Source organism: Pseudonaja textilis, chromosome 15, assembly GCF_049901715.1.
Source record: "Pseudonaja textilis isolate UNSWEBS1 chromosome 15, rPseTex1.2, whole genome shotgun sequence".
In the NCBI taxonomy this organism is placed as follows: Eukaryota; Metazoa; Chordata; class Lepidosauria; order Squamata; family Elapidae; genus Pseudonaja; species Pseudonaja textilis.
In genome coordinates, this window is record NC_142004.1 from 11,211,652 (window position 1) to 11,237,157 (window position 25,506).

A 25,506-nucleotide genomic window follows, 5' to 3' on the forward strand; every position below is an offset into this window, starting at 1 on the left:
CGTTCCCTTCCTGGCTCAGCTCGGGGCTGTTCCTGGAGGAGCTCTTGTGGCCCCTGGCAGACGTGGCTCCACGGCTGGCAAGAGAGCCAGTTCCAGAAGTCATTTTGTCAGGCAGAGTTTGGCCCGAGAGGCTCATCCTCCGAGGAGGCTCCCTTTCCTTCCCAGCATCACAGCCACGCGGGTTCAGTCTTGCTGGCATCGGGCAAAGTCCGTCTCTTCCACCTGGCCCTGGGATGCCTCTTCAGGGGGAGGGGTGTTTGTCAGGAATCCCCTGGACGTGTGAAGGCAAGCCCTTTGAGGAGGGGGAGAGTGGATGTGTTGGGAAGAGAACCCCTGTGGCTTCCATGGGAAATTTAGCACAAAACCCATAATTCAGTGTTTCCTCAGCCTTGGCAACTTGAAGCCATGCTGGCTAGGGAATTCTGGGAGTTGAAGTCAACACATCTTCAAGTTGCTGAGGTGGAGAAATACCGCCCCACTTCAGTAAATACGTCGGAGGAAGAATAGGAGGCCAGTTGCTCTTTGTCTGAGCAAAGATTTTTGAGCAGAGTTGAATGGGGTGGGGTGGGGGGGCTATTTCAGAGGGACGCAAGGTCCCCCGTCTGGGTTGCGGGCTGCCGATAGTCCTTGACTTACGACCGCAATTGAGCCCAAAGCTTCCATTGCTGAGCAAGGCAGTCGCGAAATAAATTTGCCCCTCATTTTACCCTCCTCTTTGCCACAGTTGTTAAGCAAATCACCTCAGTTGTTAAGTGAACCATTCCTTCATGAAGCCAGTCTGGCTCCCTTTCGTGGACTTTGCTTGCCTGGAAGCCGGCTGGGGAAGCTGCACAGGGTGATCCAGGGACAGAGCAGCAGTCGTAAATACAGGCCGGTTGCCAAGCCCCCCAATTTTGATCACGTGATGCGGGGACGCGGCTAAGGTGGGGAGGGTGGGAACTGGTTGCTTCTAAGTGCCATTGTAACTTTGAGATGACTGGCTGTCAGTTAAGCCCCCCCCCCCGCCATTTCTCCCTCTCCTTGGCTCTGTCTTGGATGGGCCCCTGTTGCTCCAAGGAAGACCCTTCGTGGGACTCTTTGTCCCGCTCGCTCTGAGGTCGGGGTGCCTTGCGCCAGAGATACCCAGACTCCCCAGCTCTGCCAGCCGTTCTGCATCGGCCTCAGCCCCCCAACGCTCTCGAGGGAGGCCCAAAGGCCGGCCTTTTCTGCCTTTGGCCTGGATCGCTCGTCCCACACTCATGCCTCCTCCACCCTCTCCCTCCGTTGCCCTGCGCTCTCCCACTCCGCAGACCTGCTCTCCTCCCCGTCTCTCCCCCAGAGGGATCAGCTCAGTTCAGCTTTCCCCAGTCGCACAACAGTCCCAGCTGGGGATCCCTCATCTCGGTCTTCAGGCTGCCAGAGTCCCAGCGGCCCTTCCAGGCCGCCTGTGCCAGGAAGACCGAGGACCCCAGAAATGGCTGTTGCGCCACACAGCCGGTTAACTTTGAACTTACGAACTTGATTTAAAAAACCGAGAGAGAATTGATAACTTTGATCAAATATCATGGTGAAATTGAATTCTTTTTGGATTTTGGCTCTATATTTCTTTTTGAACTGTTCTGAACTTTTTTGGAAAAAGAAACTTGGAACTAATTAAAATGGAGGGTACAAAGAAATGAGCCTGCAATTTTGAAGTTGACAAAGAGACATCGTAGCGCTTCGTGAGAGACACCTGCTGGTTTCTGAACTGAAGTGAAACTAACAAGAAAAAGGATACTTGGTTATTTGTCCCTTTATAGTAAAGCTCTTGTTCTTCTTTTCTTTTTGGTACATTTTGTTGATTCTTAACTTATTAAGAAATTTATTAATTTATTGCATATATAGGCAAGTATATAGGTAAATGTAATACACTCTGATCTCTGCATATATTGGGTAATATAGATTGATACAATTATACAAATATACAAATACAAATATAAATCATATAATATATACCTGATAGCTAGGTTGATTACTTAAAGTATAAGAGAAAATTTTTATTATTATATATTTTGATAGATTGGTATATTATGCTATAGATTAATTAGATATATATTTGTTATCTTCAAGGTTTGACTAAGTGGGATTATTCTAAGCAATATATTTGTTAAAATTAATTATCATATATTGATTGGTATTATTGTGGATATATTTTAACATACTACTGATTATTGGGTATTAGATTGGATTTATTTTTAGATTGGCTTCAATATTAATATAAATATTTGGACAAGTGATATAGTTATAGAACTGATATAAGGGGGAAAATTATTAATTAAATATTGCAGAGTGACATGTTAGTGTTAGAAATTAAAAAACGAGGGATTTGAAAGAGAAGAAAAAAACTGGAAGAGGTGGTGGAAAAAATATTATAGCAAAGATATTTAGTATGACAAGTAATACAAATAAACCTAAGCCGGGAGCTGGAAAAAAAAATACCCAAACATTGACAACGACCTCAATGGCCAGTCCCTCCACACAGAGAGCTATAGACAAAATGTTACCAAGGGAGAGATCGAACTCGATAAAAGATCTACAAGGACTAATGCCGAATTTGCAAGAAATGCTATCTAAAAACCATGAAGACCTGAAAACAGAGATAGGATCAGTAAGATCTGAATCAAAAGAAAAAAATCCAAATTATAGATGAAAAATTGTGTGGTACCAACAAGACATGAGGAAAAACCAAGATAGCAGAAATAGAATCTAAAATGGATAAAGAGGAGAAAAAAAGTGGAAGACCTGATAGATAAGCTGATACAAACAAATGAAGAGCTGGAATCTACGGTAATTCTACTGGAAGCAGAAAAAGCAGCTCACTATCTGAGATTCCAAAATATTAAGGAGGAAAAAGAAGATGATTTGCCGGATGTAATGGGTGAGATAATTGCGAAAATATTGAAATTGGAAAAAGAAGAAATTGTGATGGAAATAGACGAGATGTATAGAGTACAGACAAACTGTGGAAGAAGGCACAATCTTCCTACAGAAGTTCATGTTCGACTGATTAAGAAGTCGGTGTGCGATGAAACATTACACAGAATGAGAGATGATCCTGTAGAACATAACGGAAAACAACTGTTCTTAAACAGGTGCCGAGAAGAGTTAGGGAATTTGAGGAGACCTTACCACTTTCTGACAATGAAGCTAATAAAATATAACATAAGTTTTAGATGGTTAATGCGCTAGGGAATTATGTTCAACTGGCAGGAGAAGAGACATCAACTAGACACAATTGACAAAGTGGAAGATTTCTATGATCAACAATTTGCTATTGAAGAAGAGACAGCAGTGGAAGAAGAGGAAGAAAGGAAAGACTTGGCTGAGGAAAGAGGAGCTGAGGTAGAAAATAAGGAAGAAAATTCACGGACAAGAAGGAGAGGAGATATGGAAGAAGAAAGGCAGAAACATATGAAAGACAATATGCAGAATCCAGGAAAACGAGAGCAACAAGAAATATGAGACAAAGAAATAGAAAAGAAAAAAGAAATATGAGGTAATTTCGATGAACATTAATGGCCTAAATTCCCCAGTGAAAAACAAGAATGGACTTAATAAAACATGAAATAAATTTGCTGGAAAAAGAAGATTTAGCCCAAAATCTGAAAAGAATAAAACAAAATGTATTTGAGAATGCCAATAAACCAGGAAGATGGCTAGCCTGGAAATTGAAAAAACAGTGGAAAAAAGATGGATCACTAAGCTACAAAACAAACGGGGAAATACATTATCAAGAAGAAATGAAAAGGAATATAGCCCAAAAATTTTATGAGGACTTATATAAAGAACACATAATGGAAGAAAAAGTGATAAAATGTTTCAAGAAAGCGAATCTTCCGAGAATATCGGAAGAAGAAAAAATCCTATTGAATAGAAGTATAAATCTTGAAGAAGTGACCTGGGCAATAAATAAACAAAAAAATAACAAGGCGGCTGGCCCGGATGCACTCCCTGCTGAATTATACAAAACTCAACAAGAAATATTAGGCGACAGATTACTTAAATTATTTAACGAAGTCCTGGATAAGGCAAAGATTTTGGAATCGTGGAAGGAAGCAACGATTACGATTATTCCAAAAGAAAAAAATGATCAAAGATAGGAAATTATAGGTCAATATCTCTATTAAATGTGGACTATAAAATTTTCATAATAGCCGAAAGATTCAAGAAAATACTAAATAAATTTATACACACAGACCAAAATGGCTTCCTTCCACATAGACATCTTAGCAATAATATTAGGACAATTTTAGACATCATAGAGTATTATGAAGAGCGTAGTGGAGAATAGGTAGCATTATGATTCCTGGACACTAAAAAGGCCTTTGACAATGTAAAATGGAGTTTCATTCTGCAACAAATTAAGTATGTGGATTTGGGGCAAAAATTCCTAAATGTAGTATCAGCAATATATAATAAACAACAAACTAGGATATTGTCAAATGACCATACAACAAATAAATTTGAGATACATAAAGGAACGAGGCAGGAATGTCTATTATCACCTTTATTATTTATTTTCATTTTGACTAACAAGAATAATTAGGAAAGAACCGGAAATAAAAGGACTAAAAATAAAGGAAGAAGAATATAAATTACAAGCCTTCGCTGTCGATTTGGTTTTTATTTTAGAAGATCCGCAAAATTCGGGACCAAAATTGATAGAGCAATTAGAGGAATTTGGCGAAGTAGTGCGGCTAAAAAAGGAGGATTCGGCCTACTGGACTGGGGAATATATTACAGAGCGGCCATTCTGACCTGGGTTAAAGATTGGATAAGTGTTAAAATAAAAGAATATCAGATGGTCCTGGCCCCATCCCTGCATCGGATGCAGGACCCTCCTCCAAATCCTCCCCAGACTCCCTGACTGGTCCCCTTTCTTCCTCACTGTCTGATACCTCTGCCGTCTGCACCGGCTGTTGGCGAACCACAACAATCCCTTAGACGCATCTTGGGGGGCAGAAAAGGGCAGGATCTGGAGGGACATAAAGCTACATCAAGCGACCCACTTTTGGGAGAGAGCCCCAAATCTGCTGAAAACACCAGTGTGCCCACTTGGCTCCAGAATGGCCTCCACCCTCTGGGGCAGCTCGTTGGATGCGTCTTTGAAGGTGGCAAAGAGAGGGGAGGCTTCTTCACCTTTGCCCCGGGTGAAAACTTGGGGGGCTTCTCACTTTAGCAACCGCCTGGCCAGACCGGGGGAACCAGAGCACCTACAGGCCGGTTTCTGCTTTCTTCTTCCAAAGCAACTGGGTGGGGGCTGCTGAGCGCCAGTGTCTTTTCTAGGGGAGGCGCACCTGGGCTGAGCATGTCTTTGCAACTTTGCCCCTTTCAACAATTCCACATCTCCCCAGAGGGTGTTCTGGCTGTGCAGTGGGATCTTGGGGTGGGGGGGCGGGGGTGGAGGTGGGGGTGCAGAGAAGAGTCGCCTGAGGCTATGCCTGTGATGGGCTACGGGCCCTGCAGTTCAGTTGAGCACACCTGGGGGCTGAAGCCAGGGAAGGGCACCTTGGCAGCACCAGCCCTGAAAGGCCTCTGTCCGCCTTGGAGAACAGCTGGAGTGGCCCTTCACAAAACGCTCCCCCGGCCTTTCAGTCAGCTTGGCCGGTCATCCGTCCCTTTGGGGTGGGGGGGCAGAATTAGGCCGTTTCTCCTGGGGCCTCCGTCCCTCAGCTCCCCTGTTGGGAGGCAGCCTCGCAGGTTCTGCTGGGCCTCTGCAAGAGAGGCGAGCAGGCCGTCCCTTCCCCGGGCCCAGCTGGGGCTGCTGTTCCTGGCCCTGAGCAGCTGCTCTCCTGGCTCATGCGCCCCTGATATGCTGCAGGGCAGGTTTGACAGGTTGGCCTCCCTGGAAGCTGAGGGTTGCTGCCTTGCTGGAGCCTCCGGCTGCTGTCCGCGGGGGTCCCTGGTGGTGCTGACGGTGGTGGTGGTGCTCCTGCTCCGGGTCAGGGCTGCCTCTGGCTCCCACCGGCTCCCCTTTGGCAGTGTGGCAGGAGGCTGGGCCTCCCGCGTGGCTCAGAATGCGGAGGAATGCCTGGAGGGAGTCCATCTGCCGCTGCCCCCACCTGTCTTGCTGCCCCCCCCTCCCATCGTCCCGCCTGCCTTCGCTTGGAAGCTGGTGTTGTGCAGCGCTGCCTGCTGGTTGTGGCTGCCCTTTCCCTGCATGCGGTGGATGTTGCCAGCCCGTGTGCATGTGGTCCGTGTCTCCTCCCCGGGGCTGCTTCTGAGCGGCTCCCCCCAGCCCAGGCTGGGAACGGAGCTTCCTTGTTGCCCATCAGCTAAGCATGATGCTCTCATTGGATGCTCCCGAGCTGTGGCTTCTTTCCCCTTTGGCTGTGGCGCCTGCATGCTTTTCTTCTGCAGTGGCCGTGGCCAGCGCTGACCTTCTGACACGTGTGCTATGGCCGCTGCAGTCTTTGACTTAGTGGTGGTTCCCCAAAGAGGCCGGCCAATTGGTGCCGACACCCCCAGCTGGCTTACTTGAATGCTCGCCAGGTGCTGATCCGGCCACAGGTCCACCTGTGTCTCCACCCAGGCCTGTGCCCCTTGCTAGAAGGAGACAAACGCAGTGCCAGTGACCCCTGGGCTTCCCCTAGAGGTGACCCTCCCCGTCCCACCTCTCCTGTGACGGGACTGCAGTGGCCCCCCCTCCCGCTGCATTAGCCAGGAGCCTTCCTGGGACGAGTGCGCTTGGCTTCCGGCTCCCCAGAGGGCTGCATGCGCTTCTTATCCTGCCAATGTGCTGCATTTCTCGTGTTGCGATTACTTTTGTCTGTCCCTCTGTCCTCCCAAGATGATCACCGCAAGTATGGCCCGAGGTGGGATGCCAATAAGACCACGGTTCCCGCCCACCACCGCTGTCTCTGCCACGCCTCCAAGCACCATGCCTTTGGGTGGACCACAAATGCCTCAGGTACTTCGTGGGGCGGAGTGGGTTGTGTGGCTGGGGGTTTGTGCAAGGGCTGATGGGCCGCGGTCGGTCATCTCCCACCCTTGGCCCGCGCTCAGAGCAGCTGCTGGGGGGGTGGGGGTGGCGGTGCTGTCCGGGAGCTGAGACGGGAATGCAGGTGAGGAGAGAGACTTGATGCCGCTGACATCCTCCAGAGCAGGCAGGGTCAGTTTGGGGGTGGCGGTCCTGGGGGCGGGGTCATGACCGAAGGGAGTCTTTTCCGTTGCCCCTCGGCTCCGGAGCTCCTCCTCCGCCTTCTCTTAAACCCTGGAACGGAGCCCTTCTGCCGAGATCTGGGCTCCGTTTTACAGTTCCTTCAATAGGTTGGAAGGAAAACGCAAGAGAACTTCACACGTCAAACTTACTTCAAGCTCCTAGAGCCCAAAGAGTCGTTTTTCTCAGTTTTTATCATTCTGGCAGACGGCAGTCGAAGGCCTTGATCCCTGGGGGTGTCGGGGTAGGGGGAAATCATCCGGGTTGGTGGGCTTTGCTTCCTCTCCTCTATCTTCACGCTCGGTATCCTGTGAATTGGGTCAGGATCAAAGGGGGAGAGGGCCAGGTTAATTGGGCTGTTTCTGGGCCCGTTTTTCCTCAGCGCCCTTGGTGTGGCTTCTCCGGGTTGCTAGCCAGTGGCTACCTCGGTTGACCCCGCTTTGGGTCAGAATAGCCGCACCCTCCCCCTTTCCCGGGGTGTCTCAACCCCCCCTTTCTGTTTTTCCTGCCTTTTTATCGTGCCAGTGGCCTTCTTGGAAGGATTGAGCCCGGTGGTGCAGTAGTTAGAGTGCAGTGCTGCAGGCTCCTTCTGCTGCCTGCCGGCTGCCTGCAATTTGGCAGCTTGATCCTTACCAGGCTGAAGGTTGACTCAGCCTTCCCTCCTTCCCAGGTGGGTAAAATGAAGACCCAGGTTGTTGGGGGCCAGAGGCTGGCTCTGTAAACCGCTTAGAGAGCGCTGTGAAGACACCGTGAAGCGGTGTATAAGTCTAAGGACTCTTCTATTCCCGCCAGCTGGTTGGGTAGCCATCCAGTTGCAACCAGTTACCTCCTTCTGCCCCCCCCCCAAGCAGCAGCTCTTCTCTCTTCCCGTGGCTGTTCCCATTCTGAACCTGGAGGTTACGCGATGATTTTGGTAGCTTCAGAGCCCCCGATACAAGTCCAGGGAGAAGGCAGGTCACGTTCAGCTTCCGTCCTCTTTTGGGGGCAGGCCTTGAAAGCCGTTTTTGGTCTGCAGCGAAGCTTGCGTTTGACTTACCTGGCAGTGCATCAACCTGAAACGGGGGTTTAGTCCACATCCTCCCTGTGGCCCGGGGCTCTGGGTGGCAAGAGGAGACTAGCGGCGGCACCTCCGTGGCATTTCCATCCCTCTGGCTTTCTTGGCCTGCGCTGGGGCCTCCTTGCCGATTGTTCTGCCTGGCCAGCCCTCCATGCCTCCTCTGTGCGGTGGCGTCTCCGCCAAGGGCGATTTCTGAAAAGCCCCTTTTGTTATCTTGGTCTGAGAAGAAGCTGCAGCCCCCTCCCCGTGACTTCCTTTTTCTCCTCCTCGGGAGTTTTCCTTCCCAGCGCAGCTCCTGACTAATGGCGCTGTTGCGTGGTGAGGTTGGAGGACGGACGTGCTCAGGTGTCTCCTTGGCTTTCGGTCACGAAAGTGGCTTTCTGTAAAGGCAGCTGAGAGGCCTAAATGAGGAAGCTTTGAATCTGAACACACTTTGCACTCAGAACCATCTGCCTTCAAGTCGGGGGTCACGTTCCTGAGAGAATTGGTACGTTTTGTAAGTCCAGGCTTAGATAAAGTTTGTGGGAAGCTGAGCTCTGGCCATCTTCTTGCCCAGCCATTGTGCATTCTGGTCGAAATAGGGGCTGGCGGGCATTGGGCTCTCTCTGGCTGACTGAACTTGTCCCCGAGGGTCCTTAGAGGCCTCCTTAGTAGTCGGTGCACCCCGGTGGTGCTAGAGTGGCATCTTCTTCAATTGTGGGTTATGCCGGGAACCAAGGAAGCGGCCTTTCAAAATGTGGATAGGATTTGGGAACCTCCGGCTAAGGTGAGCTAATTCTGCACTCGGATGAATTGCAGTTTGTGACGGGCAGCCATATCAGTCAGCTAACCGAAGGCCACCTGTTTCCAGATGCCATTTTGTCCCGGTCTCTCTGGGATTAGTTTCTCTCGAGAGCCGCTCAGAGCCAGGCGGGGTGCAGTGGGGTCACGGGAGACATATATTGGCCACCTTCCTCACGCTTACAAGGGCCTCCAGTCTTCGTTTTATGGGCTTGCTTTGTGCAACTGAGGAAATAGTTCACGGTCCCCTCGTAATGTTGGGGTTCAGCTGAGAGGCGGCCACAGAGACCCAAAGGAGAGGGGCTCCTTGGGCCTGAGTGCGGGACCCCAAGTCTGCCTGCTCTGCCGAGGCGCCTCTTGCCATAGACGGACTTTCTCTTCCAGGTCAGCCAGAGCAGCATCACCATGATGTCTTCCCCGTCTCCGGTCCAGCAAGCCCCGACACCCCAGCCGATGCCCCCCCCGCCTCAGCCACAGCCTTCTCCTCAGCCCGGGCAGCCCAACTCCCAACCCAACTCCAATGTCAGGTGAGGGCTGATCTCTCGGTGGAGTGAAAGCAGCAGCCGCTGGCCCGTCCCTGCTCCGGGCGTTGAATCTTCCTCTTCCTCCTCTTCCAGTTCTGGGCCAGCCCCGTCTCCCAGCAGCTTCCTTCCCAGTCCGTCTCCGCAGCCTTCACAGAGCCCGGCAGCTGCCCGCACACCGCAGAACTTCAGCGTCCCGTCTCCGGGGCCGCTCAACACACCAGGTGCCCTGCACCGCTTGCGGCCTCTTCTAAAACGAATGGTGGATTCCTTCAGGAGGAGGTTTCTTGGCAGTGGGTTTTTGGGGGACCTGGCCAGGTCAGAGAAGGAGGCCCAGTGACTGTGGGAGCTGAATAACAGAATGGCAGAGTTGGAGGGGACTTGGAGGTCTTCTAGTCCAACCCTCACCCCCTCCACTCAAACAGGAGGCCCTACATCATTCCGGAGATTAATTCCATGATTAATGGTTCTCGTTGTTAGGAAATTTCTCCCGAGTTCTAGGTTCCTTCTCTCCTTGTTTAGTTTCCAGCTCCTGTAAGCTGCCTGAAGTTACAGCTAAGCTGTATTTTAACACGATAGGGAGAGGAAAGAATCGCCTAGAGCAGTGGTCCCCGACCTTGGCCACTTTAAGCCTGGCGGACTTCTGGGAGTTGAAGTCCGCCAGGCTTAAAGTGGCCAAGGTTGGGGAGCCCTGACCTAGAGGCAGGAGCCTTCTTTTGTTTAATACCTCAGTTTCATCTTCTACCTCCGTGATGGCCAACCTGGCACGCAGAGCCCTTTGTGCAGGCAGGTGAGCCCCAGCCAAACTTACCCGCACTGTGCATGCGCGTGCCTCCCAGCTGGTTTTCAGCCCGTTTGAGGCCATTTTCGCCCTCCCAGTGGCTCGAGAGAAGCCTCTGCAGCCTCGGGAGGCTGAAAAACGGGCTTCCCTCAAGCCTCTGAGAGGGTGATAACTGCCTCCCTCGGCCTCCAGAGGCTGAAAATGGGCACTTCCGGTATTTCCAGAAGGCCCATTTTTCGGCCTCCCGAGGCTGCAGAGGTTCAAACCTCCGGGAGGGTGAAAATGGCCTCAAACAGGCCGAAAATCAGCTGGGAGGTGTGCGAATGCACAGTGTAGGCGAGGGAACAGAGCGGGGGCACACCACAACCAAAAGGTTCACCATCACTGTTCTACCTGATACCTCTTCTTGTGGCACCTGGCTTTGTGAGGTGGGAAGCTCTGCCCTGCCCTCAGTGGACTGGGCCGGTCAGCCTCCTGCTCCTGAATCCTCAAGACCTGAGGCTAAGCGGGCGGGGGAGGGGAGCTCTGCTAAGCCACCCCCCCCTCCCCTTTAACACGCTGTTTTTTTGTCCTGCAAGGCAACCCCAGCTCTGTCATGAGCCCGGCCAGCTCCAGCCAGTCCGAGGAGCAGCAGTACTTGGAGAAGCTCAAGCAGCTGTCCAAATACATCGAGCCTCTGCGCAGGATGATCAACAAGATTGACAAAAACGAAGGTCTGGGTCCCCCTCTTTTTGGGGGGTTTTGTTTTGGGGGTGGGGGGGGGTTCTGTGCTTTCAATCACAGGAGTGGGAGAAGAACTTACTTTCTCCCCCTCCCCATATACACAATTTATTGAATTTCTACAAGAGAACAAAATTAAAAGATAATGGGGGGAACGTGCAAGGAATAAAGAAAACAAAATAGAATAACTTCTGGTTTTCTTCAGTACAGTTAAAATGCCAAAAATCAGTAACCTTTTGCTTTAAAATTCAATAGTACACAGTTTTTCTATAATCACGAAAGTTTTAATAATCAAATCCCAAAATTAAAGTCTCATTTATTTCAGTTTAAAGCGAAAAGCGCAAAAGCGGTTTTACTGTTTTCTAAAAAGTTGACCCTGTCATTCACTTGGCTTAGCGTGATCAATAATTTTATTCACTTGGTCGTTTTGCTTTGCCAAAGCTTTAAATTTAGACTTTATAAATGTCACTTTAAATGTCACTTCACCAAACCTGACTCTAAAAAATGCAATTTTATCCAATCATTGATGCTGCGATATTTTTTTTCACAGCCATGGTCAATAGCGCACTCTTTGCTTATAAATCCATGGCAGACGACACACGTTAGTCAAAGGACTCCTTCATTGTCCAAAACATACATATATCATTTGGCAATGATTCCACTGGAAGCAGAGGGGGGGGGGGGGGAAGAGAAGGTGATGGGAAACGTCCCTAGTTACCTTTATGTTATTAATCCAGGCCAATCAGCTCAGGGGAAATGGGGGGAAATATTCCTACGAGGCCACAATCAGGAATTCCAGTTTGTTCGTTTGTTCGTTTATGGAATTTATATTGCCGCCATGGCGACTCAAGGAGGCTTGCAGAATATAAAACCACATTTAAAACAACAAAAACTTAACAAAAAAGGATCAAATAAATTAATATAGTGCAGTGTTGTGGCTCCGGGCTTGGATTCAGCTCCTGTGACTGATATGAGTTCAAGTGAGGAGGACATGGCAGAAAAATATGAGCCGGCATGGCTCAGTGATTGGACTGGTAACCAGGATGAGGAGATGGACGTGACAAAGGAAGACAGACCTGATGTATTAGAATTGTCAGGACCTTTGACCTCCTCTGGTTCCTTATCTGATCAACAGCTGGGAATGGCTGACAGGGAAGTTTTGAGAGAGTCTTCTAGTGGAGATGAGAACTTGGAAAATTTGTGGTTAAATGTAAGGAACGGAAGACGGTTGAGAAGGCAAAATCAGCGGGAGCGAAAGAGGAGAGCGAGTCAGTAATTTAGCACGTTGCCTCAATGAGTATAAAAGGACACAGCTGGGCTGGTACAATTTGCCAGGAACAAAGTGACTTATTTGAATGAGGACGTTACAGCAAGAAGCTCTGAGACTGGAGATTTATTGCCAGGACTGGTTTGCCGGACAGAGTAAAAGATTTTTGCTGTGGGTTGAGATTCCTGCCAGCCGTTATCTTGTAAGACTTCTTTCCGTTTGATTTAATTGTGAAACGGCTGTTTTCTGTTTTGTTCGTTGGAATTTTGAAGGGGAGTCATAACAGTGCAATATAACAGAATCACCTCCCAGGCCTTCCGTGGTGGGATTATGTTTTGGCTGCTGGTTTTTTCTTTTTCTTTTTCTGACTCTGTTCAATTTGGGCCAATTCTACATTTTGCTTTCGAGTTCCCCAGTGAAGGGAATGGACTGCAAGGCTACCCTATAGACCACGCATGCCCCCCCCGTGTCCCTCCCCCCCCCCCGTTTTCTTCTGACGGTTTGGGCATCCCTGCCTTTTTCCCATCCAGACAGGAAGAAGGACCTGAGCAAGATGAAGAGTCTGCTGGACATTCTGACGGATCCTAAGAAGCGGTAAATTCTTGGTTGTGGCACATTTTCCCCCGCGAGCCTCTGCCGCTGCTTCCCCCCCCCCTCCCCCGTGGGGATCCTCCCTTGCAGGGAAGCTCAGGGGTGGGGGGCGGGGGGCCTGCTCCACCGGCTCCTCATCGCTACAGGCCTCCATCGTACGATCAGTCCCAGCATTGCACGGGTGCTCTCGGCCGCTAGCAGCCCCTCCGTACCTTTCGCTCTTCTCAGCCCCAGGGGGATGCTGACAAACGGGGGGGTCGCATTCACTTCCTGGTCGCGGCTTTGGCCGTAGATCCAAGGCATGTCCTGCTTTTCCCCAGGGGGGGGCATCTGAGAGCCCTTTTTCTTTCCTCCTCAGCTGCCCTCTGAAAACGTTGCAGAAATGCGAAATTGCTCTGGAGAAGCTCAAGAACGACATGGCCGTGGTAAGCGGAGTGGGGGGGGCGAATTCTCCCGCCTTTCTGTTATCCCCAAATACAGCAGCCTGTCCATCCCTCAGGGACTCGGGCTCTGCCCTTCGGGGAGGCCCTGGAGTTGCAGGTGGAAAGAGAGCCTGAATTGAGTGTGCAGGAGGCGGCAGGCAGGGATGGGCCAGGCCAGAGCCAAGGAGGGGCTGAGCCAACCACCAGATCAGAAAGACTCCCTTTCTGATCCTAGCTGCGCTCCTCCGCATTGACCAGGTGGGGGAAAATGGGCCTCTGGAGAGTCCAGACACTCACTAGGATCAGGGGTCTCCAACCTTGGGATCCTAGGAGTTGAAATCCACACGTCTTAAAAGTTGCTAAGGTTGGAGCCCCCCTGCACTAGACCGCTAGAACGAGGGTAAGGAAACAGCCTCGGCGTTTCAGTTGGCCTTTTTGTGTTCGCTACGTTTTCAGGCCTACTAAGCAGGTCGAGGTAGCCACAAAGGGGCTCGCTTGACGTGCAGGTAACGGGTGTCTCTCTTGTGTGCCAGCCCACCCCTCCTCCCCCTGCAGTGCCTCCCACAAAGCAGCAGTACTTGTGCCAACCGTTGCTGGATGCTGTCATTGCCAATATCCGCTCACCAGTCTTCAATCATTCCCTCTATCGGACTTTCATGCCGGCCGTGACCGCCATCCATGGCCCCCCAATCATGTAAGCGTCCCTCTTCCACTCTCTTGGGACAGAGCGAGCCAACTCCAGAGGCGGGAAGGTTTTGGGGAACACAAGCCGGGCCGAAGCGTTGGGGAAGCCTTTGGAATTGGCCACATTCACACTCCCGGGGGCTTGGTTTGGCGGGCCTCGTCTTCGTTAAATGTACGAAAAATAAAAAGGTACGGTTACAGGTGGTCCTTGACTTACAACCACAGTGGAGCCCAAAATTTCTGTTGCTAAGGGAGACAGCTGGGAAGTGAGTTTGCCCCGTTTTACGACCTTTGTTGAGTGAACCACTGTAGTAGCTAAGTTACTAACACGGTCGTTAAGTGAATCCGGCTTCCCCACTGACTTTGCTTGTCAGGAGGTCACAAAAGGGGATCAGGGGACACCGAAGCAGCCGGATTTTGACCAGAGAGAGGGTCCCCACAAGGGTCCCAGGTGTGAAAAGCTGCCCCAAGTCAGGCGTCTCTTCCGAACTCTTGTCCCTGGGGAAAGGTTGGTAAGGAGCTGTTGTAAGTCGAGGACTAGCTGTGTGCCTGGATGCAGCCGTGAACAGTTGCCTGGCCGGGTGGGCCCCTCTCTCTGCCCAGGACCCCGGTGCCTTCCCCCCGGAAGCGGAAGTACGAGGACGACGAGCGGCAGACCATCCCCAATGTGCTGCAAGGGGAGGTGGCCAGGTTGAACCCCAAGTTCCTTGTCAACCTCGACCCCGCCCACTGCAGCAACAACGGCACTGTCCACCTCATCTGCAAGATAGGTGAGTGGCCAAGGCTGTTTGGGGGCTGGGGCCCCTGCAGGGTCTGCCCCCCGCCCCCCCCGAGGGAGGCAGGGGGACGGAGGAAGAGAGAAGGGCTGGTTGGGGCTTTGGATGGAGGTGCAAAAAATGCTTCCAGGTGGGTTTTGCAAGATTACACACACACACACGCACACACACACAAATGGCACCTCTGGTTCTAGATGACAAGAACCTTCCGAGCGTCCCTCCACTGCAGCTCAGCGTGCCGGCCGACTACCCGGAGCAGAGCCCCCTCTGGATCGACAACCCCCAGCAATACGGTAGGGCGCTGGCGGCTGGGGCGTGGCTCCTTGTTCCTGTCCTGCGCTCAGTCGTTTTGGGCAGCCCCGTTCTGGCCACGCCCTCAGCTGGTGGGGAGGGGGAATCCCGGGACCCCATCGCTGAGCCAAAGGACTTTCGGAACCCGTACGATGGCGGGGGGGGGGGGGGCAGAGAGCAAGCTGGGTAGAGAAATGGCTCCCACAGGTCAAGGCTCTGTTTATAAAGAAGGAACCGCCTTCCTGAGTTTCTACTCCTGGTTCTGCAGGGCAGGGGTCATGGTGCCTCTTTCTTAATAGGAATTGGGGCGGAAGGGACACTGGAGGTCATCTAGTCCGGCCGCCTGCTCAAGCAGGAGAGCCCATTCGGTTTCTCCTGCTGACCTCGAGTCTCCCTTTGCAGAGGCAAACCCTTTCCTGCAGTCGGTGTATCGCTACATGATGTCCAAATTGTTGCAGCTGCCGGACAAGCACTCGGTCACCGCCCTGCTCAACACCTGGGCCCAGAGCATCCGGCAGGCCTGCTTGTCTGCCGCTTGACCCGCCAGCCTCGCCAGCCAGGCACCAGGGGGAGCAAGGGGAGCTTTTCCTGGGCTCGGAGCTGGCCTTTCTGCTTGCGCTGCTTCTGTCTCTGGCGGCTGGCCAGGCTCCTAACGACACTCACGGGAAGGTCCGGTTTCCAGAGGAGGGCTCAAGGTGCCTTTGCAGAGACGAGCTTGTGGAACGCGGACTCGGTCCCTCGGGGCAAGAAGGGCAGCCGGTCCGGCATCAGCCCTGCCCTCGCTCAGCAGCAGGACCCACCGCGCTCCACGACTCCCGAGGCATCCAGTGGGGGCTGGCCGGGATCGGGACCACCGTGGGTTCAGGCAGAACCTCCTGCTTTCGGCACTCCAGCTGATGCTTCTGGCACTTCAGTTCCAGGAATGGGGCTGTTTGGACACCGTTTTTCCGCCTTCCCGAAGGTTGGCGTTCTTAAGACGCCACCCCGGGTGCTGCCGCTGCCCCTCCTGTCAACCTCTGAGCACTCTGCCCCTTCTGAAGATTTTCAAGTGATTACTTTGCAAGATGCTGATTATTTACAAGTGGCACGATCTTTCCAACACCAATCAATGCGTTAGTTTTATTGTAATAAATCTATTGGTACAGTATTTTAACACCCAGGCTCTTTTTACCAGCCCACGTTTGCTATGTTTTCACACATCCCTTTGATCTAAGCAGGCTCGCCTGCGTTGGGCCTCCTCCTGCGCTATGGCAGACGGAGGAGAGCGCTGCTTTGGACGGCAAGACGGTCTTCGCAACTAAGCACTAGAACTCTGGCTCTCTGTAGTGCAGCGAGCACGAAAGTCAGCATACATACAAAGTCTAACAAGAATCGGGGGAGAGGCCTCACAAGCAGCCCCAGGGCTCTGGGGGGTCCCAAAGGCAGCCGGCTGCCGAGGTGGCTGGTGGGGTGGTGGTCTCCTGGCTACAGGGCGGTCCTGTGCAGCCGGTTCCTCTGAACGGCCTGTGCTCGTTTCTGCCTCTCGGCAAAGGCATTCCCCAGCGTCTGCTTCAGGGCGGGCAGCACGGCTCTTTCGGCAGCGGGCAGCGGGGTCAGGATCCGGCTGGAAAACAAAGCGGGCCTGTTGGTGGGTGGGGAGGAGGCTTGAAGGGGGCGGCCATTCTTCAAGGCCTTGTAAAGGACTCCTCCTCAAGCAAAAGCAACTATTCTCTTGTCCTCTCTCAGCCAACAAAGGGGAAAATGCTCAAAAATACATTGTTATTGGGGTTACATCAAGACTACTGGGTTGATGTCAGCGTTAACATGTTTTGGAACACGCCAATTGGACCAGGAAAGAAACAGTCTTGGTCAAAAGCTGTTTTCAGCTGTGCAGACCAAGCACATGCCTGCATACAGGTACACACTTCCAAATAAGCAACCCAGCTCCGTTTCAAATTTTCTCCATTTCTTTTAAGGTCTGAAGTTTTTTTTTTAAAGTTCCAAATTAATATTTGCAAGAGGCAGAAAGCGAAGCAGCAGATGTAGTCAAAACAGAGTTGGGTGTTTTTTTTCTATGATCTTAACTGCCCACATTTGATATTTTTCTACAAGGCCACGATTGGAAGTATTTTCCATTGCTGAATTGTGATACTTTAGGCATGCAGGGGAAAAATGTGGATCTCATCACCCTAATCAAGGGGGAATATTAAAAGGGGGCTGCTTACCATTTCTTTGGGGCGTTCCTCACTCTGGGCAACTTCGTGCTGTCCTGGCTCCTAAATGAAACGGCTTGGATTGGTTCCCAAAAGGAGAAAGCTCGCCTGGCCCTTTTTGGCAGACAGTTCCACCCAGCTAGCTGAACGGGGCATGGAGTGGAGACCTTGGCTCTTGTTCAAAGAGCCAGCAAAGAGAATGCCACAGACCGGAGGGGCTGGAGGCTCAGGTGAGCCGGGGGAGTCTGGGGGAACGTTCTTCCCTCAACAATCGAGCAATCAAGCTAACCATGATTGTACTTCGCAAAGAAGCCCATGCATTGGGTGTGTGCCCTGCCTTGAACTTGGCATCAAAGTGGGCAGAACCCAATCTTTTGTCTTTTCATTCGGATATCACCAAACAAGTCCCAGGAAGAGAATCTATTTTTCCCTATTTTTCCAAGGTCCAATGAAAATCACCATGGGAGAGCCGGCACGATCCAGGGGGATCCCTAATCCTAACCATTGGCGCTCAGAGTGTGTCTAGGCTGCTTGGCTCCCAACACAAGAAACCAGGCAGGATGGATAAGAGGTGACGAGGCTGGACTGGGAGGGCGGATCCCATTCCAGCCTATTCTTGGCCATGGATTTCCTGGAGGGGAGGAGGAGAGGCCCAGCCTCCCCCTCCCCAGTCCAAGAGTCCTCAACTAGGACCAGGGAGGGTTGGATTGTCCAGAACCTCAGCAAACGCTTTACTCAAACCAGGTCGGTTCTGCGGGGCTATGTGAAGCAGATGTGGCACCTGCCTTCCCTTGTTTGAGAAGAAGACATCCCGTTTCCTTCAGGGCCACATTCAGGACCCTGGGGGGGGGGGGGAAACCTCTTGAGATTCAGAGACCACCACAGGCATCTTCTTCTTAGGACCTGAGTCTTCGTGTGAGAAGAATTGAGTTTGTTCTAAAATTTGAGGAGGCGAATCGGCCCCCTCAGGGGAGGGGAAAGTCATTTGCTCCAGGCTGATTTTGGACTCTCCCTTGGCGCCAGAAAAAGGTGTGTGCCGGACCCTTCCGCCTTCCTCTCCAAACAAAGCTTACCCAAGTTGACCAGCCAACATGTAATCTTCCGGAATTCTTTTGGTCTTGTGTATATCGTCCAGGCATGATCTCAGGTACATCAGCTGCAGGCAGGAAGAGAGGAGAAAATGGCTCTCGCGGGGCCCTCCCTGCTCGACGCATCTCTGGCCCCACCAGAGAGCCGAGGCCTCACCTCTTGCATCTGCATGTGGTTAATGTTCCACAGCTGGCGAATCACCACCTCACATTCCTCCAGGCTGGGGGGCTTCCGCATGTAGGAAGGCAGCACGTTCACTAAGAAGGGGTTGGAAGATGCAGACGGGATTTTCACGTCTCCAGCCCTGCTCTGGCTTGTTGCGGGAGGAAGCAGAGGCATCGGAGACGTCCTCCGGTTGCAGACGGACGAGTCTCTGCAATGACACACGCAAGGCAGGATTAGTGCTGGCAAGTCTCAATCACACGGCCTCCAGGAGGCTCTCAAAGTCAGGACTGCGAAAAGTAGACTGAATCAAAGGAGAGCCAGTCACCATCACGCCCCTTCCTTTCTCACAAAAAGCTCCAGTCATTATAAACGTGGACAACAAAACGACAAAATGTACTAAGCTATGGAAACCAAATGTTAATAACATTCCCACAGTACCAAAAAAACCAACCGGAGCTTAATTATTTCTTCAGTTTTCTTGTATCACCAAAAAAGAGGGCTCAAATTAAAAATTAAGTCTAATCAAATTTAGATGAGTACTGAGGAAAGGAAAAAAGAAACCTTGCCCTTTAAGGAATAGGCAAAGTTCTTTCCTTTTGTGGATTCAAATTTCCCAGCTTGGAGAAATGCAAAATGATTTGGTCAGCTGATTGGAAGTCAGAATCAGTTTAAGCAGATAAAAAGAAATCTCACAGCGTTCCCAGGATAAATCTAATAAGTGGGTAAGAAAACCCCTTTCTTATACTTTTTCAGGTCCTTTGATTTGGAAGTGAAGTCTTTGATTTGTCTGTGTTGAATTCCTGTCTCTTCCAACAGCACCATTAAGAATGATCTAGGTAGAATGGAACTCTAATCGCCCAACAGACAAAAACCATTTCATACTTTAAAATAAGATCAGAGAGATGTCAGTCTTTAAACCTTGAGGCAAGTTCAGTAGAACAAATGTACTCCCTAGAAGAAAAATCTGGCATGCAATCTCTCTCTCTCTCCCTCTCTGAAAAATGAAGCTATTAGATGTTTCCAGATCTTGTCAGTTAGATTTTTTCCAATCTTGCTGTATATCATTTTATATACACTGCTCAAAAAAATAAAGGGAACACTTAAACAACACAATGGAACTCCAAGTCAATCCCACTTCTGTGAAATCAAACTGTCCACTTAGGTAGCAACACTGATTGACAATCAATTTCACATGCTGTTGTGCAAATGGAAGAGACAACAGGTGGAAGGCAGAGGCAGTTAGCAAGACATCCCCAAGAAAGGAGTGGTTCTGCAGGTGGTGACCACAGACCACTTCTCAGTTCCTATGCTTTCTGGCGGATGGTTTGATCACTTTTGAATGCCGGCGGTGCTTTCACTCTCGTGGTAGCATGAGACGGAGTCTACAACCCACACAAGTGGCTCAGGTAGTGCAGCTCATCCAGGATGGCACATCAATACGAGCTGTGGCAAGAAGGTTGCTGTGTGTGTCAGTGTAGTGTCCAGAGCATGGAGGCGCTACCAGGAGACAGGCCAGTACATCAGGAGACGTGGAGGAGGCCGTAGGAGGGCAACAATCCAGCATCAGGACTGCTACCTCAGCCTTTGTGCAAGAAGGTACAGGAGGAGCAGTGCCAGAGCCCTGCAAAATGACCTCCAGCGGGCATCAAATGTGCATGTGGCTGCTCAAACGTTCAGAAACAGACTCCATGAGGGTGGTATGAGGGCCCGACATCCACAGGTGGGGGTTGTGCTTACAGCCCAACACCATGCAGGACGTTTGGCATTTACCAGAGAACACCAAGATTGGCAAATTCACCACTGGCACCCGGTGCTCTTCACAGATGAAAGCAGGTTCACACTGAGCACATGTGACAGACGTGACAGGGTCTGGAGACGCCGTGGAGAACGTTCTGCTGCCTGCAGCATCCTCTAGCATGACCAGTTTGGCAGTGGGTCAGTAGGTGTGGGGTGACATTTCTTTAGGGGGCCGCACAGCCCTCCATGTGCTCGCCAGAGGTAGCCTGACTGCCATTAGGTACCGAGATGAGATCCTCAGACCCCTTGTAAGACTATATGCTGGTGCGGTTGGCCCTGGGTTCCTCCTAATGCAAGACAATGCTTGACCTCATGTGGCTGGAGTGTGTCAGCAGTTCCTGCAAGATGAAGGCATTGATGCTATGGATTGGCCTGCCTGTTCCCAAGACCTGAATCCAATTGAGCAAATCTGGGACATCATGTTTCGCTCCATCCACCAAGGCCACGTTGCACCACAGACTGTCCAGGAGTTGGGGGATGCTTTAGTCCAGGTGTGGGAGGAGATCCCTCAGGAGACCATCTGCCACCTCATCAGGAGCATGCCCAGGCGTTGTAGAGAGGTCATACAGGCATGTGGAGGCCATACACACTAGTGAGCCTCATTTTGACTTGTTTTAAGGACATGACATCAAAGTTGGATGAGCCTGTAGTGTTTTTTCCACTTTAATTTTGAATGTAACTCCAAATCCAGACCTCCGTGGGTTGCTCAATTTATTTCCATTGATAATTTTTGTGTGATTTTGTTGTCAGCACATTCAACTATGTAATGAACAAAGTATTTAATAAGAATATTTCATTCATTCAGATCTAGGATGTCTTATTTTTGTGTTCCCTTTATTTTTTTTTTGAGCAGTGTATTTGTTAGCCAGATCTGTTGTCCCAGATCTCAATCTGGGACAAACTGCCGAGTGGCAATTTTCCTTCTGGGCTGCTTCAAAACCTTCCCACGTTGCATATCAAGGAGACTCTTGGCATGCAAAGAATAACGGGTTTCAAAAGTCCTCTTATCATTACGATAATTTCATGAGTTCCAGAAAAGCACTTTTGATCATTTTTTCTCAACCTCGCTTGATGCCACAGACTGACTAACCCCCATTTACAGAAATAATTTTTAAAAAATGAATACATGGAGGAGTGGTTTTAAGGGAATAAGTGGAATAAAAAATGAGAAATACCTCTTTTGTCTGGACAGTGGGAAGAAGTGCGAACATCAAAGAAAACATGGATGGTAGCAAACACTTTAGTCGAATGGATTATGTCCACTTGCACAAAAGGTACCTTGAGTTGTTTAGCCTCCCGCGTGTTCAGATAGAAAAGCAATTTGAAACCCGCTTTTCTCTTTGTTTCTCCTTTATAACTTTTTGTGTTATAAACTCTTTGCTTTTCATCATCAAAAAAGGCATAAACAGCCGCCACCGGCCGGGCTCTCCCACCTGGCCGGGGGGGCTGCTGCCGCCGCCGCCGCCGCCGCCGCCGCCTCCTGGGGCTCCGGGCTGAGGCCTTCGGCGTCCTCCGCCCAATCGGGGCTCCCCTCCGGGGCCGCCTCCTCTTCGGCCGGGGTCTCGTCCTCGCCGGCCCTCGGCTCCGCCTCTGCAAAAGGAGGGAGAGGCCGGGGCGGCGCTCGCAAAGGCCGCCCCCAGCCCCCGAGACACCGGCGGGCCCCCGAGCTCAGGGCGGCCCGAGAAAGGCCGAGGGGGAGCCCGAAGGGGCCGCTTCGCCCTGCCCGGCTTTCCGCCGGCGACGCTCTTCCGCGGCGGCTCCTCCTCTCTCGGCGTCCGGCGGGCCGGAGCCCCGGCGGGAGACGCGCCAGCCGGGCCGCCCCCCTGAGCCGCGGCCGCCCGTCCGGCCTCCCGCGACTGGGCCCGGACTTCCCGGCTCGCCTCCCTTCCGCCCGGGGAGAGGAGCCCGGGAGAGGCGAGGGGACGCCCCGCCCGGCCTACCTGCCTGCTGGAGCAGCGGCTGCATGATGAGCCGGTACTGCAGATCTGCGGGGAGAGAGGCGGGGTCAGCGGGGGGTCGGGTCAGGGCGGCCCCCCCCCTCCTTCCCCTCCCCCCCCCGCCCGCCCGCACCCTGGTTGCGCCGCTTCAGCCGGTCGATCTCCTGGTGCAGCTGCCGGAGCGTCTCGCCGTGTTGCTGCTGCAGGAACTGCAGGCTGCGCTCCAGCTCGGGGCCCGCCCGCCTCGAGGGGGGCGTGGGCGGCGGGGCGGCCTCGGACGGGCCGGGCCCGCCGGGCGCGAGGGGCCGGCCGGGCCGCTCCGCCTGCCCCGCCCGCTGCCAGTGCGGCAGGTGGCCGAGCGGCGGGAAGCCCGAGCCCTGCATGCGCTACCACCGGCCGGGTCGCATCGCGGGCGCCGTGGCTCGAGCCTCGCTCGCTCGCTCCACCGCCGCCGCCGCCGCGTCCCCGTCGCCAAGGAGACCGGGCGCGCGCGGGGGGCTGCGCGGAGGGGAGGGGCCGCTGGCGGGGGCTGGAAGCCGCCCTGGGCCCCCGGGAGCCGCTGCCGCTCGCCCCGGCCAAGCAGAGGGAGCCGAGCGCCTCGCCGACCCCGAGCAGCTCCGCCTGGAGGAGGAGGAGGAGGAGGAGCCGCAGCCCCCGGGCGCCTGTCCGCTGCTCTGGGCGGAGGTGAGGAGAGAGGCGGATCCCCCGCAAAGAGCCGCCGCACCTGAGCCGCTTCTCCCCTCCTGCCAACTGGGCCCAACGCCCCGGCCTTCCCTTTGCCCGCCCACCGTTCCCTGGGCTGGAAACTTCAGGCAGGACTGCCGGATGGGCCGAGGGCCCCAGGTGCCTCCCTGGTCTCCACTGAGCCCCACGAAGCCAAAGAGGGCTGCTCCGAAGCCACCTGGCTCCGGTTGTCCTCCCACCTCCCGAGTCTCCTGCTGGGCTCCTCCAGCCAAGATGCTCAACCTGCCGCCACACCCTCATTTCATGGCTGGACCAGCGCGCAATAGACGGAGTAGCTCCTTTAGAGACCCACAGGTGTGAGGCCAGGTGCCAAAGACAGGGGAAGGCCAACTCAGCAGTCGCACCTCCTCGAGGCTTGCAGTTTGGCATTGGTTGCTTCTGTGGAGCCTCCACGGCCCCTCCTGCTTAGCCCTCTGAGGCAACCTGCTCCAGGTAGAAGTATTTGCACCCTCACTTTGCAAAGGGCACCTTGTGTAACTTCCATGGAACTAACAGGGTGGGGGACTTTCTCCCTCATAGCCTTTGGACAAGAGAACAAAACTTTCCCACCAGGGAGTCAGAACTTAAATTTCTCTGTGAAGGGAGGGAATGCTGTTGCCACACCTTGCCTGCTGGCCGTAGCCTTTTTAAAAAAGTCGTGTTTCTATGCTTGTTCTACAAACAGAAGCCTTTGGGGTCACTATTTGGTATCCCCCTGGTCCTCAGAACCATGGTTTGCCACTTCCGGAGTCACTTTTCTGTTCATTCAGCCCCCTCCCCTTATGATGAGGGCAGCTACACTCCATGGTTTGCAGCCTGCCATTGAAAGGGGGAGGGAGGGCACTAGGTGGATGAGAGTGAGGGTTGCCAGGGGATACCATGAGGAAACGAAACCAAGCCTCAGACTGTTCCAAGAGAAACCCTGGCTGCTTCAAGGATGAGAGGAATGCCAGCTGCAGAGGCCAAGACTGTTTCCCAAAACAATTTGTTAGCCCCTAATTGGGGTGTCAAACTCAAGGTCCAGGGGCCAGATGCCCCCCACAGAATGTTTAGATCTAGCCCACAGGGCCACTCTGGAAACAGCAAAGGATTGGTCCCTGGTGCCTCTGCCAGTGGAAACGGAGCTTGGCAGAGGGCTGCAGGAGGCCGTCACAGCACAAAATGGAACTTGCATGGACCGCGGCCGGCCCTCCTGAGTTGTTTTCACTGGTAGAGGGCTGCAGGAAGCCATCGCAGCCAAAAACTGAGCTTGGGAGCCCATTTTCACTGGCAGAGCACTTGGGCCATTACAGGTGCACCCCAAACTCGAGTGGCATTGAGCTGGCTATGCCCACTGGCCACACACCCCTGGTCAAACACAACCCTGATGCATCCCTCAATGAAATCAAGTTTGCACCCTTGTCCTAACTGAACGCTTCTGTCATGCCCGTCGAGTCTGAATCAGAGGAAGACAGCTACTGACAGTTGACAGGGAGTGGGAGTGTGGCTCCTCCACTGCCTGTGGAGGAAACTGGGGAAGAGCAATCTGGCTGGGCAGAGCAGGGAAGAGATAGAACAAGGGAGAGGGAGTTCAGAGGAAGACCCAGGCCCACCCCCTCTTCATCCTAGGGCACGCAGGGAGGAACAGAGGAGAGAGCAACATGGGTTGCATGGCTTACAGGGAAGGAAAGGGCCCTGATTCCCTTCATTAACCACACCTAGGAAGGGAGTTTAAAAGAGGCATGCTGAGTGCAGCGACTGCTGGGAACAAACATGAGTTTATCTTATTTGACTTTGGTTATCTGCGTTCCTGGCATCCTCCCAACCATGTTGAATTACTATAGTTCCTTCATGTCTGGAATTCCTTCTTCTGCCCTGCCGGACTAATTACCTCACCTTCCCTTGATTGGACTTACAGTTTTTGTTGACCACGTTTTGGACTTGATTCTCTGCAGTCAACGGCTGTTCCTGGGAGTTTTTCTCCAGCCAGAAGGTAACCAGGACATTGGGGGCAAAGTTGGGACTCCTACTGATTGTCTGTGTGGCCTTTGCGCCACGCCCCTTTGGGTCATCACAGCTTGATGGGTGGGGCTGGAGGATACGGAAAGGTTAACCATATACGTTGGGCAGGAAAACCTCAAATCCAGCTCCGCTTCTTCCGTCACCGCTTGGCTTTAGTAAAGTGCAGCTGTAGCTAACGATGGGCCTAAGGGTTTTTCTTTTCAAACTGACCAAATTGGGGCAGCTGACAGCTGGACCCCCACCACTCAGCAAAGGATCCCCTCACTTCTATTGCAAGGGACAGCACCACTTGCGCCCGTGAACGGGTCCTCAAAGGGCCAACTGAAGCCCGATGAGCTGGAAGGCTGCCAGGAGACGGGCACAACAGCTGGCTGCCGTGGGCACTGGAGCGGAGCCCGGCTGCAGAAGCTGGCACAGCCCAAGCTGCCCCGTCACACTGGACACGGGACACCGAAGCGGCTCAGGACTCCGGCTACTTTTGGCTTCTCCCGCCACCAGGAGTCTCCCAGGAGCATGGGGTGTGTGTGTGTGTGTG

At 52.5% G+C, this 25,506-nt stretch overlaps 2 protein-coding genes across 7 annotated transcripts in view; one reads left to right on the forward strand and one right to left on the reverse strand.

The window, feature by feature from the left end:
- Nucleotides 1-16,214, forward strand: part of MED15 (mediator complex subunit 15) — a 32,178-nt gene extending 15,964 nt beyond the window's left edge. For 3 of the 5 annotated variants that reach the window (XM_087913519.1, XM_026717008.2, XM_087913518.1), the window contains exons 9-18: nucleotides 6,809-6,928; nucleotides 9,399-9,541; nucleotides 9,632-9,759; nucleotides 10,895-11,029; nucleotides 12,834-12,897; nucleotides 13,253-13,319; nucleotides 13,850-14,010; nucleotides 14,604-14,770; nucleotides 14,971-15,069; nucleotides 15,470-16,214. In XM_087913519.1, the coding sequence (XP_087769645.1) occupies nucleotides 6,809-6,928; nucleotides 9,399-9,541; nucleotides 9,632-9,759; nucleotides 10,895-11,029; nucleotides 12,834-12,897; nucleotides 13,253-13,319; nucleotides 13,850-14,010; nucleotides 14,604-14,770; nucleotides 14,971-15,069; nucleotides 15,470-15,606 (1,221 nt within the window). In that variant the 3' untranslated portion in view covers nucleotides 15,607-16,214. The remainder of the gene's footprint in view (nucleotides 1-6,808; nucleotides 6,929-9,398; nucleotides 9,542-9,631; nucleotides 9,760-10,894; nucleotides 11,030-12,833; nucleotides 12,898-13,252; nucleotides 13,320-13,849; nucleotides 14,011-14,603; nucleotides 14,771-14,970; nucleotides 15,070-15,469) is intronic. The other 2 variants (XM_087913520.1, XM_026717009.2) reach the window with 1 other exon arrangement.
- On the reverse strand, nucleotides 15,914-22,691 carry LOC113447080 (coiled-coil domain-containing protein 74B-like). 2 transcript variants are annotated; one of them, XM_026717084.2, is made up of 7 exons: nucleotides 22,381-22,685; nucleotides 22,251-22,295; nucleotides 21,744-21,900; nucleotides 18,505-18,721; nucleotides 18,333-18,415; nucleotides 17,272-17,322; nucleotides 15,914-16,670 (listed from the first exon to the last, which is right to left on the reverse strand). In XM_026717084.2, exons 1-7 carry the CDS (start codon nucleotides 22,628-22,630, stop codon nucleotides 16,532-16,534), a joined length of 942 nt encoding a protein of 313 aa, XP_026572869.2. In that variant the 5' UTR covers nucleotides 22,631-22,685; the 3' UTR covers nucleotides 15,914-16,531. The 2 variants fall into 2 exon arrangements, with proteins under 2 accessions (XP_026572869.2, XP_087769650.1); XM_087913524.1 differs by lacking the exon at nucleotides 17,272-17,322 and having other exon boundaries at nucleotides 22,381-22,691.
- Nucleotides 22,692-25,506: the final 2,815 nt, after the last annotated feature.